Source organism: Pundamilia nyererei, unplaced genomic scaffold (assembly GCF_000239375.1).
Source record: "Pundamilia nyererei isolate P.nyererei 1_Seehausen unplaced genomic scaffold, PunNye1.0 scaffold00100, whole genome shotgun sequence".
NCBI classification, from domain to species: Eukaryota; Metazoa; Chordata; class Actinopteri; order Cichliformes; family Cichlidae; genus Pundamilia; species Pundamilia nyererei.
Genome location: NW_005187501.1, coordinates 1774791 through 1793390, shown reverse-complemented (window position 1 = coordinate 1793390; position 18600 = coordinate 1774791). Strand labels below are relative to the sequence as shown.

The 18600-nt window shown below is 40.9% G+C and overlaps 1 protein-coding gene across 2 annotated transcripts; it reads left to right on the top strand.

The window, feature by feature from the left end:
• The first annotated feature begins 379 nt into the window (after positions 1-379).
• Positions 380-17031, top strand: slc6a6b (solute carrier family 6 member 6b). Of its 2 annotated transcripts, none has more exons than XM_005740482.1 (14): positions 380-501; positions 5481-5710; positions 5805-5939; positions 8006-8240; positions 8588-8720; positions 9404-9538; positions 10200-10303; positions 10433-10557; positions 11916-12028; positions 13084-13221; positions 13638-13740; positions 14571-14671; positions 14814-14984; positions 15280-17031. In XM_005740482.1, exons 2-14 carry the CDS (start codon positions 5482-5484, stop codon positions 15433-15435), a joined length of 1878 nt encoding a protein of 625 aa, XP_005740539.1. In that variant the 5' UTR covers positions 380-501; position 5481; the 3' UTR covers positions 15436-17031. The 2 variants fall into 2 exon arrangements, with proteins under 2 accessions (XP_005740539.1, XP_005740538.1); XM_005740481.2 differs by lacking the exon at positions 380-501 and adding an exon at positions 3694-3802.
• The last annotated feature ends 1569 nt before the right edge of the window (positions 17032-18600 follow it).

Sequence of the window (18600 nt, the reverse complement as noted above, 5' to 3'; positions counted from 1 at the left end):
ATGATAGATAGCTTCCCGCTGTAATTTTCCACTTGTATGTCAGTATTGGGTAATAATTGATCGATACTGCACATAGTCAATCATTTATAAACCACCAATAAAGCCATTAAGTCATACCGAATTCACTTGCGTAATTCTGGTTTATTTCCTATGGTGCTTTTCACTGTCACGTTAAATTAAATTTAGCCCTATAAATGTTCATCGTCTGCACTTTTGCAAATCCCTGATCAATGCCGCATGATGGTTTATAACGTTTGCCGGTCGTTATCGGTCTGTCAGTCAGAAGCTGTCAAGAGAATCAGGTAAAAGGGCGGATGCAGGGAGACTGCCACTTTAAGAGTTGCATGGAGAAGCTAGTGATTTTCCACTCAAACTGATATTAAACGCACACACGCTCATTGAATCAGCGATCTTGGGGGGGAGAAAAAAAGTAGATTACATTGTATGACTCGTCGTTAAACACAGGCTACCAAACAAGGAACAACAGGCTGCTTAGTAAAAGTAAGAGGACGGGTAATCCTATATATTCTTAATATATTATTGAGTGCATGAGGTTAATAGACTATGTTTTAATAGGAGAAAATGTGTGATAGGAGAAACCCTAATTAATCCAAATGTAAGTTGTTGTTTGTTTAATATTTAGTGTTCTGATGCGGAAAGTCAGCTTGCTGATCCTTTTTATTCGCTCATAAAAAGCTGAAAACATTTCCTCTTTTTCTTTCACATGATGCTGTGCGCTTATCCGTTACAGAGAAACAACACTGTTTCAGCCCTGCCATACAAACGACGTGACTAAATTAGGGCATGTTTTGGTCATATACTGAAAAAAAGGGAGGGAAAGGAGCGAAGTTCTGGTCTTTGAACCCTCTTTTGCCTGTTCATCGTGTCTGATAAGACAGCGTTTCCAGTTTCAGTTTGGTCGTATTTGCTGAGCTGCTGTGGTGCGTTCAGGGGCGGTGCGTTCACAGTGATATGTGATGAGGATGAGGAAAGTGTGAAGGTGCACCTTCGCTTTCCTCAGCCACAAATCATTAGCTGAGTGAATGCTGAAGTAGGTGTGATGAACTAAGACGTTTACTAGCTTATATATTAGTGACACATACTTAACCTACTTCTTCTGTCTCCGCCTCAGCCAGTGTATGATTGATTGGCGTGTGTCCTTTAGTAACACCAGTCCGCCCTCTCAGCAGATGAAACCTCAGGGGTCGCTGTACCTCTTTTGGCATTGGTGCTGAAAATAAAGTCCCCGAATTGGCCCTTCGGAGGGTGTGAGGTGCTCACACGGTTTCTTGAAGGCTGACTTAAAAAAGTGTTTTTGTTTGTGAACTTGTGACATGTGTAGTAGTTTCATATATTACTGTGAAACTCCTTGTAAACCTGAAAATAAATTGGGATTCTTCGCTAAATTAGGAGGCGATGCTGTTTGATTTTCTTTGATGGTTAGTGTTTTCCTGGATTACTGCAATTCTTCATTTCAAATACAACAACACAAAACACAAACATTTTAATATATTAGCTGGCTGCTGATACAACACAGAATCCCCTTCAAAATGAAAGGTCTTTAAACTGTACCCCATCCAACTTTGGCAAGGGGACCTTCAGTTACTGTGATCCTCCTTTCTAAACTGCCTTCTGATTAGATACCCATCACAACAGCTTCTGTTTCTTTACTTTTTTTTTTTTAAATAAAAGGCTGCTGTGTGGTCAATCTAATGAACATCAAGCCACTTGTGTCACATATGTGATATGTTTTACATTTTTATTCCTTTATTGCTGATGGTGCAGTGGTGTGGTTGTTAGAACTCCCGTTTCAAAAAGGTCTGGCTTTGAAGCTTCTCACCAGTTGGATCCTTTATGTGTAGCATTTGCATTTTGTCCCTGCACCTGCATAGCTTCCCTCCAGTTCCTCCATATTCCTTCCCACAGTCCAACAGCATGCATATTCGGTTGTTTATTTATGCAAAGAACATTGAATTAAAGCTTAATAACATGTACTATATAAGTGAATTTACATGTGTTGTTCAGACTGCACACAGACCTGATCATCTCAAAGTGAGCATCAGTTTTAAAGCCGACACTTTAGCCAAATTGCAGAAGACGAGATGTGAAAGCCTGTAAGAAAAACAAAAACGCAATTCTTAAAGGGAAAAAAGAAGTAGTAGGTGAAAGAACAAAGTATATTCACGATTTGCATTACCCATCCAGTTTGACATTGTTATAGTTAAGTTCATAATTTGTTAGACAGAGACACCATTTTTAGAGTATGGCCTCAGAGGATTTTAAGACGAGCAGTCAATATGTGATTGAAATACAGGCTTGGATGTTTAATTTAGGAGTTAAAATGCATTAACATTTTAGGAATTACACCCATTTTTCATTGCTTAGTCCCATTTTCAGAGGCTAAAGCTAATTGGACAGTTGACTGACAAGCAGTTAAATTTCCAGGTGAGGCGTGTTTCCTTTTTATTTCAGATGAAGCAGACATATCTGAAGCTGATTCAGAGTGTTGAATTTACAAGTATTAACTTGAAGTATTAACCAGAATGATGGGAAGAGAAAAGTATGGAGATGGAGAGAAAGAGCTCATGATAAGAAGTATGCCACATCATCTGTCAAACATGGTGGAGGTAGTGTAATGACATGGGCGTGTATGGTTGTCATTAAAACCAGGTCAAAGTGATTATTGATGATGTAACTGCTGGTGGGAATGGCAGGATGAGTTATGAAGAATCCATGGCTAATTATTAGCCAAATTATGTGACCTAACTTGGCATAACCCAAATAGTATATAGAGCATGACACTGAGGAACATACTGTATGGATAATGAATCCAAGAGGTGCCAAAGATGTATTTAACCAGCAGCTTGTCACCAGCCGGTTCATGTCCCTCATTTAACTGTGTAAATCCTCCAGTGGAGTTTAAACGGACTTTTCCATGCCAGCAATTGTGGGCCACTGAAGCAATGAACTGCATCCCAATAGACCATTAACAAGCAGAGGAGACACATTACCTTATTTGGCATTGTTATTAGTTGATACTGTACTTGTTTACATTTCCCAGATAAAACGCCACGTGTCATGACAGGACAGAGGACATCTCGACATGGTTTTAAATTAAATTAGTTTTCACATGAAGATCTCTCTTAAAAGGAAGTGTGGTTGTGGAAGTGAAATTCATTTTTCAGTTCTGTTTAAGTGTCTAAAACAAACAAACAAACAAATAAACAAACAACCTCTCAATGCTTCATTCAGTTGGTCACTTTGTAGCAGATCATAAACCAGTGAAGGACTCTCAGTCGCTTCCTCTGAAATGTCCTCTGTAAATGGCCTGTATTTATATAGCGCTTTACTAGTCCCTAAGGAACCCAAAGCGCTTTACATATCCAGTCATCCACCCATTCACGCACACATTCACACACTGGTGATGGCAAGCTACATTGTAGCCACAGCCACCCTGGGGCGCACTGACAGAGGCGAGGTGTGTCTACAACATGAATAAATAGTATGTGTATGCATTGCTTGTGTGACACACACTCACCCCCCACCACTTGGCAGTTTGTATGTTTGTGGGCAGAGACTTGTAAGTGGAAATTTACAGTCTCCCACGTTGGTACCTGAGTTGTCTGTCAGAGGAAAGCTGTGTCCAATCTCTACTTTGGGTTTAATTGTCTTTAGCCAAGGGGCGGGCTCTGCTGTCAGCTTCACTTCTTCTGACCCTGGCAGCATAAAGACATTCAGTACAGAGGAATGGTGACAGCTGAGAGAGAGGAACACTATACATAGTCGCAGCCATGAAGGAAATGTAAGTTTTTTGTATTGTTTTTCTGAGGGGAGATTTGATTTTACCGGGTACAGCTTGTGTGTGTGAAGTCACAGCTTTGTCAGATTAAATACAGTGTGAAAGAACTGCGAATAGGCTTTGTTGTTGTTGTTGTTGTTTTTGTGATGCAAATTGACATGAAGAAGAAAGGCAGTAATTTTACATTCATCACTGAGGATTCTCAACAAGTCCACTATTTTCGTTCTTAAAGGCTTAGGGATTTTTTTTGTGAGCTATATCTGGGGCCAGCCCAAAGGACTGTTCGCTTAAATCTATAGCTTCCTAACACGAGGCAGGCAAGTGAAAGCTTACGCTGAGTGGACGAGAGTAAAAGGAGGGGAGTAAAAGGGATAAAGAGAGAGCGAGAGAGAAACAGGATGAGAAACAGAACTGATCCAGTTATGTAAGCAAGCCTGAGAATGGCAAGCAATTCAAGTGAACTTGTCATGCATAACAGGAAGAGAGAAAACTCAGAATAAGATGGCTCACAGTGTGCACCAATTTAGTGAGGAGACATGTGAGAGCTCTCAGAGAATCTTTTCCCCAATGTTGTTGTTGGTTAAAGTCCATTTCCTGAGAGATGAAAGTGTGATTGTAAATTCAATTGCCTCTTTTTTTTAACTGTCTCTATAAAAAAGTTCTCTTGACTAGGTGTCAAGAGGAACTGAACTTAGATGAGTTAGTTTCTGCACATGCTTTTCATCACCTGATCTTTGTTAAGAGGAAGCATCTGATTTTTCTTTGCCAACTCATTCTCAGTAGCATCAGATTCAATCTCATATCTTAAAATTAATTATGGCTTTGTCATTATGGCTCCTTTGTTCTTTCTAAAACACCCGCTGGCCGGGAACTTAAATTATATTCAGCCTTGCCATGCGTTACACAGTTATTCCTACCCTATTAGGGTTGCTTTTTTCTTTTTGGCTCATGCAGCGCAATAGGATACCTCGACCCGTATTAACAAATCCTTTCTTTCGTGGAAAGATGGTTTACACTGTAAACACTCGAGTTAACTTAGGCTGTTGTAGCTTCTTGAGAGTAGCCAGCACTACGGGGAATGTACAAGGATATCGTCCTCTCTAAATTTGGATCCTGTTGAACTGAGTCGCTACTGATGTGGTAAAAAAAAAAAAACAGAGATCCTTCAGGTTAACTCGGGTTCATAAAGTCTTTCATTGCATTGTAAAAAAACACTCATCTGAATTACAACAGTGTAATTTAACTGTGGTTTACAGCATGTGTTTAAGACCAAATGATTTTCTTCATCTGTGGGTTATTGCGACAGAGTAAGAAGGACAGTGGGTTTCTTCACTGTGTGATTGCACCAGTGTATTCTGTTGCAATCTGTAGCGCTGATGTTTTGATGTCTCTTGGTAAAATTGTAGAATTTGCATTTTGACTCTTCTTGCCTAAAACTTATTCCATACTGGATCTGCTCTCTTGTCAAAGGCAAATCTGCTCACCAACCATTTCTATAGTCTGAATGACCTCCAGGCATGAGTTGCTCAGATTAGCAAGATTAGCAGCATTGTCGTGTATATTATGCGCTCGCAAAGCAACCCGAAACACAGTCAGGAGATAGCATTATCTCCCTAATGCGTCTCCCGCTCACCTCTCTCCTTTTGTTTGTATCACTGTGTCTTTTTTTCTTTGCCTGCAGCATGGCACAAAAAGAGAAGCTTCAATGTCTGAAGGACTTTCACAAGGACACTCTGAAACCTTCACCAGGGAAGAGCCCAGGTACGAGACCTGAGGATGAGGCAGAAGGCAAAGCTCCTCAGAGGGAGAAGTGGGCCAGTAAGCTCGACTTTGTCCTGTCCGTGGCCGGAGGCTTTGTCGGATTAGGAAACGTCTGGCGCTTCCCTTACCTTTGTTATAAAAATGGTGGCGGTACGTAATAGATGCACAACAGATAGAATAAAAAAAAAAGATCAAGATTAAGGTCACAAAATATCTGAACTCAATCGTGCTTGAATTCCCTCAGGTGCATTTCTTATCCCTTACTTCATCTTCCTTTTCGGGGGTGGTCTGCCGGTGTTTTTCCTGGAAGTCGCACTGGGCCAGTACACCTCTGAGGGAGGGATCACCTGCTGGGCTAAGCTCTGCCCCATCTTCACTGGTCAGTTCAAACACACAAACACAAACTTCTCACCCACAGAGAGAAGGATAAAACCTCTGCACAAATGTTCCCCACCTTGTTCGTTTAATATTTAACACTGAGTAAAAGCCTCATTTGTCTGAGCGAGGTTTCTGCCCTCATTTTCCTCCTGTGTCAGTCCAGTATTCATCTTTTGGACAGCGTGTTCTGCCGAGTTGTCCTCTTCTCTCTGCCAGTACAATTAGACCAGTCTTACCCCATTAGTCTGCTTTGTGTTGTGAAGGTTACATCACAAAGAATGCAGAAATGCAGAAGCTAAGGATTAAAATTCCTGAATATCGAGGTTTGGAGCTTCGGCTGGAGGATACCCATGTTTATATATTAGGTTTATTTCCCCCTCTTTTTAAAAAATAAAACATTAAAAACCCAGTTATAGCTCTACTACACATGCACAATGCTCAGTCCTCATGCAGACAAGATCACATGTCCCCAGCTTATTCTAACTCTTGAACATAATGCAAGCTTATATTATTCATACAGAAAGCAAAGAAAAAAAGAACAACACACACACTTACCTAAATTTTTCCTACAAGCAGGAGCACATGTGCCAGCCACCAAACAGCTGGAACTGCTGTGAACTTCCGCTTTGTGCGTGCTTCAGCACAACAACACAAATAGCTTATTTGTTTAGTATCTAGCACATAAATGGTTCTTTGCTGGGTGGGAGAGGACAGCAAGTTTTCTCTCATAGATGTCTGTTCTTAATAAGTGTCGCGTCTCTCCCCCAAAATGTGCCTGCTGAAATCGACTGATGAGTTCTTGGTTGCCATAGAAACAGACTGTGAGGGGGGGAAAGTTGCCTAGCAATGATCAGAGTCTCGTGCAAACCTGCTGCATGAGACTCTGATCATTTTGTTGCCATGGAGCTGCAGCGTGCCTGCTTGTTTTGTTTTGTATTATGAGATATAATCAAAACTGTGAGTACTGTGGGACAGCACTGCCTCAGTTGCTCTTTTGTCACCTGATTTCTTTACTTGAGCTCTTGCCGGACCCCTTATATGCATCCCTTTACATTTGAATGACAGCTGTAGACAAGCACTGACGCACCACACCCGTGGCAGCTGCTTTGACACTCTTACTCATGTTCACACGTGGGACATCACGCAAGAGGAAACTGCATGGCTCCCGGATCTCCAGCAGCTGTCAACGGTCCCTGTTATCCAAAGAATGCCGAAGCTGATGTCTGCCCACCTGCTGTTATAGAGAAAGTCCCCAGTTTGCTGTAGAATTGACCAATCACAGCTCTCTGTGCTGTTCAGCATACCTTAATGTGTTTTTATCGCACAGGGAATATGCGACTTTACTCATGTGGACCGCGTGCGTCGTCTATCAGTTTGCATTTGGAATGTAGGAAGGGGGAGGTGGGAGTGAAAGAGATGATAAGTTTAAAAATACTCCAAAGCAATGGAAGAGTACCGGGGTGTTTGTGTCCAGGTTCCCAGCAAAGTCATCTAAAAATAACTTAAAAACACTAAGGACATTATAACAGTAGATAGTCAAGTGAAGCCTGGGCTGTGTTCCTCTGTGTTCGAGTTCGAATAAAGTCTTCTTGTTCACCTTTGACCACACTCCGTGTCGCTGCTGTAACTTCACAATATTTTCATGTTCTTTTAAAGTGGCAATTATCGATATTTTGAAATAAACAGAGGCTCACATGACTAATTTCCCATCAGCTTGTTTTGATGAACACGCATGGAATTTTAACCCATCTCTGCAGTAAATTATGTGTGCCGTTTTGTATACTTTGCATTGTTTTAATTTCCTGTTTTGGTTCACTCTGACTGAGCTCTCACAATAGGCAGTAATAAAAACAAAAAACCGATAGGGTAGGTGAGCAGCTGAACAAAAAAGGAGAACTGAATCACGTGTTTTGTCAATGTTGTGTTCACAGCAATGTTTCTGCCCACAAGTGGTCACAAATCTGTTACTGCAGCTTTAAACGAAGCCGACACAAAGCCTGATTCGAATGTTAAAAGAAAGTTTTACCTTAAAATTCAAATCTGCCCGCCCTCTTATTGTGTCTCCAGGTATTGGCTATGCCTCTATCGTGATCGTGTCTCTACTAAACATCTACTACATTGTGATCTTGGCCTGGGGACTCTACTACCTGTTTCAGTGCTTTCAGCCCGAGCTCCCCTGGGCAAAATGCAAGCAGCCTTGGAACACAGAGCACTGTGTAGAGGACACAGTGCGCAAGAACAAGACCCTTTGGCTGGCAGCCAATGCTACCAACTTTACCTCCCCCGTCACCGAGTTCTGGGAGTGAGTGGCACACACACACACACACACACACCCACACACATATCCACTCTTCAGTATACCAAAGTAACAGTGCTTCTTTATCTTGCTTGTGTAAATGTGTTTGAACAGCAACATTCTTGCAAGGGGAGTGTTTACTTTTAGAAAGCACTAGTTCTCCACTAGTTTAATATAAACTTGGTTTGCACTGCATTATGCTAGTTCATCCTCAAAGTTAGACCGTAACTGTGAAATTAAATTGAAGAAAAGTTTTGTTTGTTTTTTTCATGCACATTTGCTTTGTAATATGTTTGGATCTAATGGCAATTTGTGAATTGTTAGTTAGGCACTTACATACGTTTTCTCTGCAGACGCAACGTCCTAAGCATCTCCACTGGAATTGAAGACATAGGGCCCCTGAAGTGGGACTTAGCACTGTGTCTCCTGGCAGTGTGGGTCATCTGCTTTTTCTGCATCTGGAAGGGAGTCAAGTCCACAGGGAAAGTGAGTGTGACTCATCAACACACCCTGTACTTTTTGGGTTGCTTGGATGCAGTTTTTTAGTTTTTCCCTAACAAGTCAGTGACAAAACACTGCTGCTCAGAGAAAGCCCACATGCTTGGAAACAAGGTTAATAAAGATGATTAAGAGACACAGGCCTCCACGTTGTCCTGGAAGTCAGTCCTTGGCTAGACATACTGTCTGCTGTAAACACTTGACTGGCGCTCCTTAGTCCTGTCTTTGTTTCTGTTAGCAGACCCGAAAATGGGTTAGAGGCAAAAGGCTTTGAAAGTCTTTGAAAATGGATAACTCTATTAGGAACTGGAGGTGTGCGTATTTCCCTTTTTTTGTGACAAATTTGTCTTAAAATGATTTAACCTTTAATCAGCTAACAATTCAGGATTTATTGTATGCAGATTGCACGAATGCCACGTTATACTGTGTCATGCATGACTTTTCTTATAGAAGAAGTGTATCTAGGCCCTCCACTCAGCTATTCGTAGGGGGAAATTGTTATCACCCAATAAGAACAATGTTTCCTTTGAGCTGGAGCTGGACAAATATGAGTGGAAATGAAACTTAAAAAATGAAGAAGCGTTTATCGCACTATATCTCAACAGTGATGAGTCATAACCATGTAAATGTTGTTCATTGTTTTTAGCTAATAAATCCTTTGTCCGGTCTAGGTGGTGTATATAACAGCAACTTTCCCATTTGTCATGCTGATTGTACTGCTGGTGCGTGGGGTGACGCTTCCTGGAGCCAGAGAAGGGATCAAATTTTACCTTTACCCTAACGTAACCCGCCTACAAGATCCAGAGGTAAGAATGAAAACCTTTTTTATTTGATCTGTTAAAGCTTCCTACAATAGTTTCTGGGCCATATAAAATTATATAAAGGAAGCCGTTCACACATAAAGATCCCAAACAGCACCTGCATAGCTCACAAATCAAGAGAATATAACTTTAGTCCATTAAACCAAAAGATTAAACAAGGCAGCAATGAAGCAGTTTAATAGGATACAGTTGCAATAGCAAGTGAATATGCTTACATTACAGGCATGACTCTGACCATATATTTTAAAAAGACGAAGTGATCTCTGGATTTTGCTGGTGGATTTTATTACCTTTGGAAAGAGTCAGAGGCCGTCTGTTTCCTTTTGTTCCCAGACTTTTTGTTAAACTAAGATATTCCTCTGCTGCTGTTTATGGCTTTACTGCACCTTCACATCATGCACATGCTCCTTCTCCAAGTCAAACAACATGGTCACGATTTTTAGCTTTCGAGCAATTTTCAGTTCATTGTTTGAATTTTACTGGTCACAGCTTTCTGTGTTTTGGATATAATAGAACAAGATGATAGGATGATGATGATGGAGTACTTAACCTTATTTTTACTACCCCTAAGCATGAATCAGTGATTGTAGAGTTAAGGCAGTCTTTTGAAATCTTGAAAAATCAGCAATCACATCCTACTTCTCAGGTGTGGATTGATGCAGGAACCCAGATTTTCTTCTCCTATGCCATTTGCCTGGGCGCCATGACGTCACTGGGGAGCTACAACAAGTACAAATACAACTGCTACAGGTGAGCTGTGTTTCCACTAGGGCGAGTGGGAGTCTAGTAGTGACAGCAACTCGGTTGCGTGAAAAGAAAATGGGAACTTCGGTTCCACCTGTGTTCATTAACAACCTCCATGACATATGTGTGACATAGGGACTGTTTGCTGCTGGGAGGCCTCAACAGCGGTACCAGTTTTGTGTCTGGCTTCGCAATATTTTCCGTCCTGGGCTTCATGGCACAAGAACAAGGGGTGGACATTGCCGATGTGGCAGAGTCAGGTACGAGGGTCCAAGGTGATGGCAGCAGTGATGGTGGGTGCTGCTGCCCGGAAAAAAAAGAAAAGAAAAGAAAAAAAAAGACAATTGGAAAAATTGAAAATTGAATTCAATTTAAAAGAAGTAGCTTATGTAAGTCTCGAAATCTAGCAACGTAGAGGTATCGGCAACTGCGCACTCCTTGAACAAAAGCCTCAAAGAAACAGGTTTATTTCTACAAAGTGTGATCCACGTTTTCTAAGGACAGATTTCATGGCATTGGTGAGATGCTGTGTGTTTTAGCTACACAATGAACTGCGGCGTTAAAGAGCTCCTGCACTGTGCCGTCATCATTACTACAGCTGTTCAGTGGCACCAGTCTGTCCCACAGTCATCCTCCTCATGCCATTCAGTAACTTTATCTTTTGGACCATTGCTAAGAAGACTGGCCCTTTACTGTATGTATGTAACTGTATGTTGTAAGCCCAGTTCTGCTAACAAGCTGTGGATCTCCTGAGATGGACGCCACTGGTTCTGGATCTGTCTTCCTCTATTTCTTATGTTGACTTTGAAGGGGAGGTGTCTTCTTTAAGCATGCTTTCTCTGCTCAGTTTAAGTTAGAAGTTTTGCTATCTGGAATATAATAAAGTAATCAAATGAACACTAATTCTATGCTGCTTCCATCATATATGGAAACCAAAATATATCTATATATCTATATATCTATATGTATATGTTTTTTTCAAATATTTTGACCTACATTTTTCTCAGCTGTTCAATTGATGGAGTCTGTGTCTGATGCTCTTATAATATCTCACTGAACTGGTTCATTGCTTTGCTAAAATCCATGTCTGCTTTGTTTAAATTAAGTTTATTATCACTGCACACCTTGATGCAGTGATAATAAATCAGCATGTCACAGATATTGAGTGCTTATCGAAATGCATCCTGATAAACTCATGTTCAGAATGAATGAGCTGTAAATATTCTGTCAGGCAGCTGTGATTTGTACAGTAAGAAAGGCAATATACACTGAGTAACAGTCGGCAGTTATGTAATATGTTACGTGTGAAGTATGTATACTTACATTGTATACATAAGTATGTATTTTTGTTGATTTTTGTTGCTTGTGCTACAGAGGATAAATTAGATTAAAAACCAATCTAAAGATGGTTTTAATATATGGCCAGCAAAAAAAAAGGAACCATTTCACACAGTTAGAGCTATTCCATGTCTTGTTGGCCATAACGCAGTATTTCCTTTGCTCTTTGCTACTTTATTTTACCATTCCCTCACACTGTATCGGCCAAGCCAAAATTAGATAGAAATGTTAATTCTGTCCTCTCTCCCTTCTCCCCATCCCCTCTCTGTTCTCCTTCCAGGTCCCGGCTTGGCCTTCATTGCCTACCCTAAAGCTGTATCCATGATGCCACTGCCAACCCTGTGGGCCATTCTCTTCTTCATCATGCTGCTGCTTCTGGGCCTTGACAGCCAGGTCAGTGTTTTTGCTGTAGTGTAAAGCTGTAAAGCTATCCTCAGAACAGTTGTTTGGTCTTGTGCCCGTTAATTTGAGACGGACACCTCCATGAGTCTGTGAGTTCATTGACCGAATACGTAAAACACATTTAGTGTCTCTCCTTTCTGTTTCTAACCTCTCTAAGTTATCAGATGACTGACAGACAAGAAACCGGTTTACACAAAGGCATTTTACTACCACATTTGATTCCTTAAGGATCACAGTTCCTTTGTGGAAGTTGGTGGATGTCCAAACATTTAGTTAATAAAAGTAAGGATAATAGTTTGTATGCAAGCAGCCTAGCTTTCATAGGAGGCAGAGCTCTGATTAAGACAAGATAATCTAAGTAGACAAAACACAAGTGTACTCCCAAGGGATTCTCCAGCTATATCACATTTCCTGCCTTCAAGTGTAATTCTACTCTTGTGCTAACTGAGTCCTGCACATGGCAAGCTCCTCATCTCAGTCAGCTGCAAGATCAGGCCAGCACTCTAAATTTGAGTACATGTAAAAGCTCATGCAAGTGCTGCTATTTCCATGAGAGAACTAATGCCAGTGTGTGTGGGTGCATTTATTTGGCCGTAAATTATATGCACATTTGTACTCCTGAATGCTATATATTGTTAACCTCGCTCACACATACATGCCACAGTTGTGTGAGGGTTTTTTTCTTTGTTATTGTGCAACAAAGGAGCGTGTTCTCTGTGAGGAAATTCATAGTTTTCTTGAAACATATTGTTGCTTATGAGGCAATGAGGAGACACAGGGGAGCGAGAGTGTTACACAGACAAGCAGACAGAGACAGTGATTCACTGTTTTGTTGCTCTTGTGTCTTGGTAGCAACAAACCAGTGTTGCAGAGAGGAGCCTTGTTTAAATTCTCATTACTGCCCAACAAAGACGGCCCTCATTCTCTAATCACTCGTTTGTGGAGGCAAGACAAGAGCTGCGCACACGCAGAAAGATATGCACATTTTTAAATGTTTTTTTCTTTTTTAAATTCTCTGAGAACTTTTTTTGCTTTTGTCCCCACAGTTTGTTGAAGTGGAAGGTCAGATCACCTCTATTGTGGATCTGTATCCAGCCGTCCTGAGGAAAGGTTATCGGCGAGAGATCTTCATAGCTGTGATGTGTTTCATGAGCTATCTCCTGGGACTCGCCATGGTGACAAAAGTAAGTCCATCAGCAGTCACTAGCGCACATACTTCTGATGGCTGTCCTGTTAAGATAAGGAAAAAGAACAGATGAACAACAGCGATAACCCCGCACATTTTCTACATGCCTCTCTGCTGCTGTATTGTCATAGCCAAATATGGCTTGCTAGCACACTACCACACACACATCCGGTATGTCAGAATGGAACAATTTGGAATGCTGTTTTCCATTCAGCATTTAACCGTGCTTCAATGACGTCTTAGCACCTGTTGAACTCTACGGGTAGGGTGCCAGGATTCTTGTGTCCTGCTTTCAGCACCCTCGCCCACCCTTATTTAATACCCCCTTCTATCTCTGTGGGGTCCGTTTTTTCACCACACACACACATGTACACACAGATAATTAATGCAGCTTTCCGTCTCCTCTTTTTCCAGGGTGGCATGTATGTGTTCCAGCTCTTTGACTACTATGCAGCCAGTGGTGTGTGCCTTTTGTGGGTTGCGTTCTTTGAATGCATTGCTGTAGCCTGGGTTTATGGTAAGTGGAAGTGACTCTAGATGTGATAGGTTTCTGTTGTGTCCATCAAAAAGTTTCGTAAAAGAGGTCTTAATGATCTCTGGGGTGTAAAACAAAGGTGGCCTTGTGAGGTTTTCAGACGTCAGGAGTAAATAACTTTAACTGTGGGCTTGCTTTGAGGTTGAGGGGAGGTGAGGATGGAGTTAGTCCCCTGCTAGATTGTCATTGGCCACTGAGAGTTGCCTCCCACCAGATTGTACCCTACCAATATTAACAAAGCGACATTTAGCCAGAAGAGAAAAACCTTAAATGGAATGGAAGTAAAGTTGCACCTTCCCTGCTAATGCCCATGTGCTTTAATGGCACCCCTTTTATTGGTGGAGGCTCTGTGGTCCAGAAAAGTAGTTCCCGGACAACATTTAATTTGTGAAGCTGGGGGCTTTTGTGCTGAGCTGATGCTGTTATAGTAGTTATTTGTCTATTCATCAGCAAAAAAGAGGAAAAGAGTAAAAACAGAATAAACAGAATTAATATTCACATCAACAGCTAATGTCTTGCACAAACCAGTGGACTACAGCACAGTTGCACTAAACACACAGCAATCTATAGCCAGCCAGTAAAGACCATTAATGGTTTTTTAAGATGTAAAAGACAGAGCTAAGATTATTGATACTAGATAGCCATGACCCAGTGAAACTCCAATGCAGTCCAAGGTCATTCTATCATTGGAAACAACAACACGTGTAGATTATAGAGTCGCTGGTATCTAATGTGCACTATTCACTATTTTGGCAAACTTTGCAGAAACAAATAGACTCGGCTTATTGTTTATTCTGTTTTGTGTTGAACAGGAGTCGATAACTTCTATGATGCAGTTGAGGATATGATTGGCTACAGACCAAACCCGTGGATGAAATGGAGCTGGTCCATAATCACTCCTGTCCTCTGCATGGTGAGAGATCAGTGGCACTTCACTGTGTTGGAGGAACTGGCGTGACAAATGTTGATTGCTGAAGGTCACATGTAAGGGGCGCAGCTTGTGCTAAATGCAGTGTGCGTGTGTGTGTGTGTGTGTGTGTGTTTGCTCCCTGTAGGGCTGTTTTGTCTTCTCACTGGTGAAGTACAAGCCATTGACCTATAACAAGGTGTATGAGTACCCTGACTGGGCCATCGGTCTGGGCTGGATTTTGGCTCTGTCCTCCATGATCTGCATCCCAATGGTGATGGTCATCAAGATCTTGCAGTCTGAGGGACCTCTGATTGAGGTGAGCTTTTAACGGGAGCTTTCCTGCAGAGATTTAAATGAGGGAAATCAATCCAAAGTCAAGAGGAAACAGACTCTTTGCAAAAGCAGAAAAGTCCAGTCAGCAATTTGCATGTATTTTTGGTTCATTTGTTTCAGCATTTTACTTAAAAAGAAAGTACACAATAATTAATAATCACATAAACTGCCCTTAATCAACCGCCCTTGTTTATTTTCTTGATAACTGTCATTTCAAGCCCTAAACCACCCCAGTTTCTGACGATCCTTATTTTAATGTCTCATCTTCTTCCCTTTAGAGGATCAAAGCAGTGGCAGCCCCAGCGAAGTCAGGCGTGAGCTCCCGCCCGAAAGAATACAACTTGAAGGGCAGTGAGCTGACACAGCCCCTGGACCCAAATGGGAACAATGGCTTAATCAAGCCCACCCACACCATTGTAGAAACAATGATGTGAGCGCTCTCTGTGAGAGGAATACGATTGATGTGCTTTCTGTGGTATCATATTTGCTAACTTTAGTAGGTTTACGTTGTCCGGTATATTCACGTTAGAGATAGTCTGGTTTGATTTCTATGAAGAGGGTTTTATTATTGTATTTTATTTTTCTTGTGATTTTTTTTCTTCATTTTTTACAATATTGATATTGTTGTTGTTACAGTTGTTGTTGCTGTAGTTGGCACTGATCTCAGTTTGGGCAGTATTTCGAGATAAAACATTTTAAATGTTTACTACCTTTCTGTTGATTCCGGAAAGATGAGGAATTTGCTCTTTTTTTTGCCAGTGCTATAGAAGAAAAGAGTAAATTCTCACTTTTCATGTTGTTAAATAAACTAAATGAGTAATTAACTGCAAAAAAAGGTGGAAGGTGTCACGTGATTGTGACGGTCTTGTTGTACTGACTTCTAATTTTTATGTCATTTTATGCCACAATGAAATGAATGTACCTCCGCTTGCGGCGGAAGCCAGTCACCTACATCTCTCAGAGAACATATCCATGACATTTTAAGCAGCAATATGCAGTGTATAGAGTAATCTCTTGCTTGACAACTTTTAAGTTACAAGTTGGTCTTGGCCAAATACTGTGAGAAATGCCTTTTTAAGACGATCCATCCTGAAAGCAGTTGAGATAAAATAAGAGAAAATGACAGGTAGGAAATTAAAAAAAAAGGGGGAAACAAGGGAAGTGGCATTTTTAGAGTATTTGTACACTGCCTGTGTGACTACTATAGTCAGTACCAGTGCATTTATTGAAACCTCTCTTTGCACTTTATATGTTGTTTCACCTTTATTGTAGTGTGTTTTTATTGTTGCAGAGTATCGCAGCTACATTTGCAACATGTTTCAGGAGAAATATTTTTAGCTTCTAACTTTTTGAAATTGTAAACTTTGATATGAGGTATGTAGTTGTCTCTTGACAGATGACAGAATAGAAAGTAGAAACTTGCCATCAGATATTCAGATTTCTCATTGTTAGTGGGATCTGTGGGAACATCACTCAGAAGCGTTAGTTTTTACTAAACCGCCTGACAGCTCTCTCCGTTGTGCTTTCAGTAGCAGGTGCGCTCTGCAGAACGACCACTGGAGTCTGGCTTTTAATTCAATTGTATTTGAGAGACTATTTGTAGAATTTTAATTGTTTGTAAATCACATATGCCTTTTTGTATCAATTTTATACTGCACATCATCTGAACACCATCACTGATTCATTATTTTAATCAAAGCTCACCAATGTGTTTCGCTACATGTCAGTTATCGTGAGCCCGGATTTGCACATTCAGGGTGCAATATTCAGTGAAGCGGTGGCGTAGTCTAATCGTACGTAATGCATAACAAAGAAACAACTTGCAATAGTTCAGTACAACTTCTTGAGGATTGTTTTCCTGAAGCATGTGTAGGAGCCGCCACACCACCGTACCCTGCTGCTTTCTCCTTTTAAAAAATTGCAATGTGGAAATTTAAATGTACCAAAGTATTTTTGTCTCACAGTTTTTCCCTTTGAGATGCACATTGCATCATTTCTATATAGATTAAATAAACATATTTTTCTTTGGATTTGTGTGTATTTGATATTTCTGAAGCTATGAGAGTTTCTTTGTGTTTATGCCTACTTACTTCTATCATTAGATCTCACAGTTTATGCTTTATATACACTTTATTAGGTGTTCGCCCAACCATTCATGTTCTTCCACTTATCCAATCCAGGAGTGACACTGAGCTAGGTATCATTTGTAGCTCTTAACTTTCAGAATGGGGACAATTTGGGTTGTTGCACCAATGTTTTTGACCTGTGTGCAGAAAATAAGCTCATGGGACTGCCTCCCACTTTAACCATTTTCTGTTCCGAGGTTTGCTCCTTGCCCAAATCATAATACATAGTGATTCCATTCCTAAAATAGCCATCTATATTTATTTAGACGCCCTCTGGTGAAGGCCACCAATGTCACCCTGACTCCCCTCTCCCTGCGATGGCTCATTGACCTCTGTTCTAAATTTTTTTCAGGATGTCTGTCCCTCCATTAATCTACTGTTCACTGGTAGTAGCAGGTGGGAACAGCTCTGATATCGCACACACAAATGCAGGGCTGACTTATTTGGGCAGGTCTCTGGTGTGTCATCATTCAAACCCTTGGAGCACTGATTCTCTAAAGAAGTGTCTGAGTGCAGGAGGAAGCAGGGGTGTAAAAGGATTCTAGGGAACTGGGAGAGCCCTTTCTGAAATCATGTTTGCAGATCGATTTAAGTCAAGAGTGAAGTGCAAGGCTCATTTTTCACATTGAATTTAATCACCTTAAGCAATAGGATGTTTACTCGCTTAGAAAAAGGTATAGCATGAGGGCGCCAGTATGAATCACTGAGTTGAAGAGGCAACCCATATGCCAAAAGACTACTGTAGGGGCCCAGGCCCAGGCCTCCCTGTATATTGATTTCATCTTCTTTTCTTTCCCTCTTTTTCTGTTCACTCTTCTTTTAAATTTCAACAGAACAGTAAAAACAAATCTTTTTTTATTTGCTGCATATTTTTTTTTAGCACTTAATCTTAGTAACATATTTATATGAACTATAAAAAATATCCTTAATAAAAGTATTAATCTTGCTCACTTAATTGCAAAAAGTCAAAAAGATTCTTACTCCAGCGGTTGCTGAGTATTTGCACGTTTATTGGCTCATAGTCAAATTCTCCATAAATGGAAATGACTAGAATTCATTTTACATTTTCAGGTTTGGCCCAGTGCTTAACACTATTGCCTCACAGCAAGGGGGGTCCTGGGTTTGAACCCGGCTAGCAGTGTGAAGCCTGCACGGTTCCCTTCGTGTTCCACGGCTTCCTCCCACAGTCCTAAGATATGCTTGTTAGATTAATTGGCAATTCAACAATTGGTGTAGCCGTGACCGTCACAGGATAGCCCTGCAATGGGCGAACTGTCCAGGGTGTATCCTGGACATTTGCCTTGGGAAATGGGATAGACTCCAGTCCTACTGTGACCTTGATTGGATAAGCAGGAGAAAATGGATGAATGTGCAACCGACATGTGATACTTGTCAATCACAGGTGGTTTGTATACTCCAGATAATCCTCTCTTCTCAAACAGAGTACGTTTGAGATTTAAAAAAAAAAAGAAA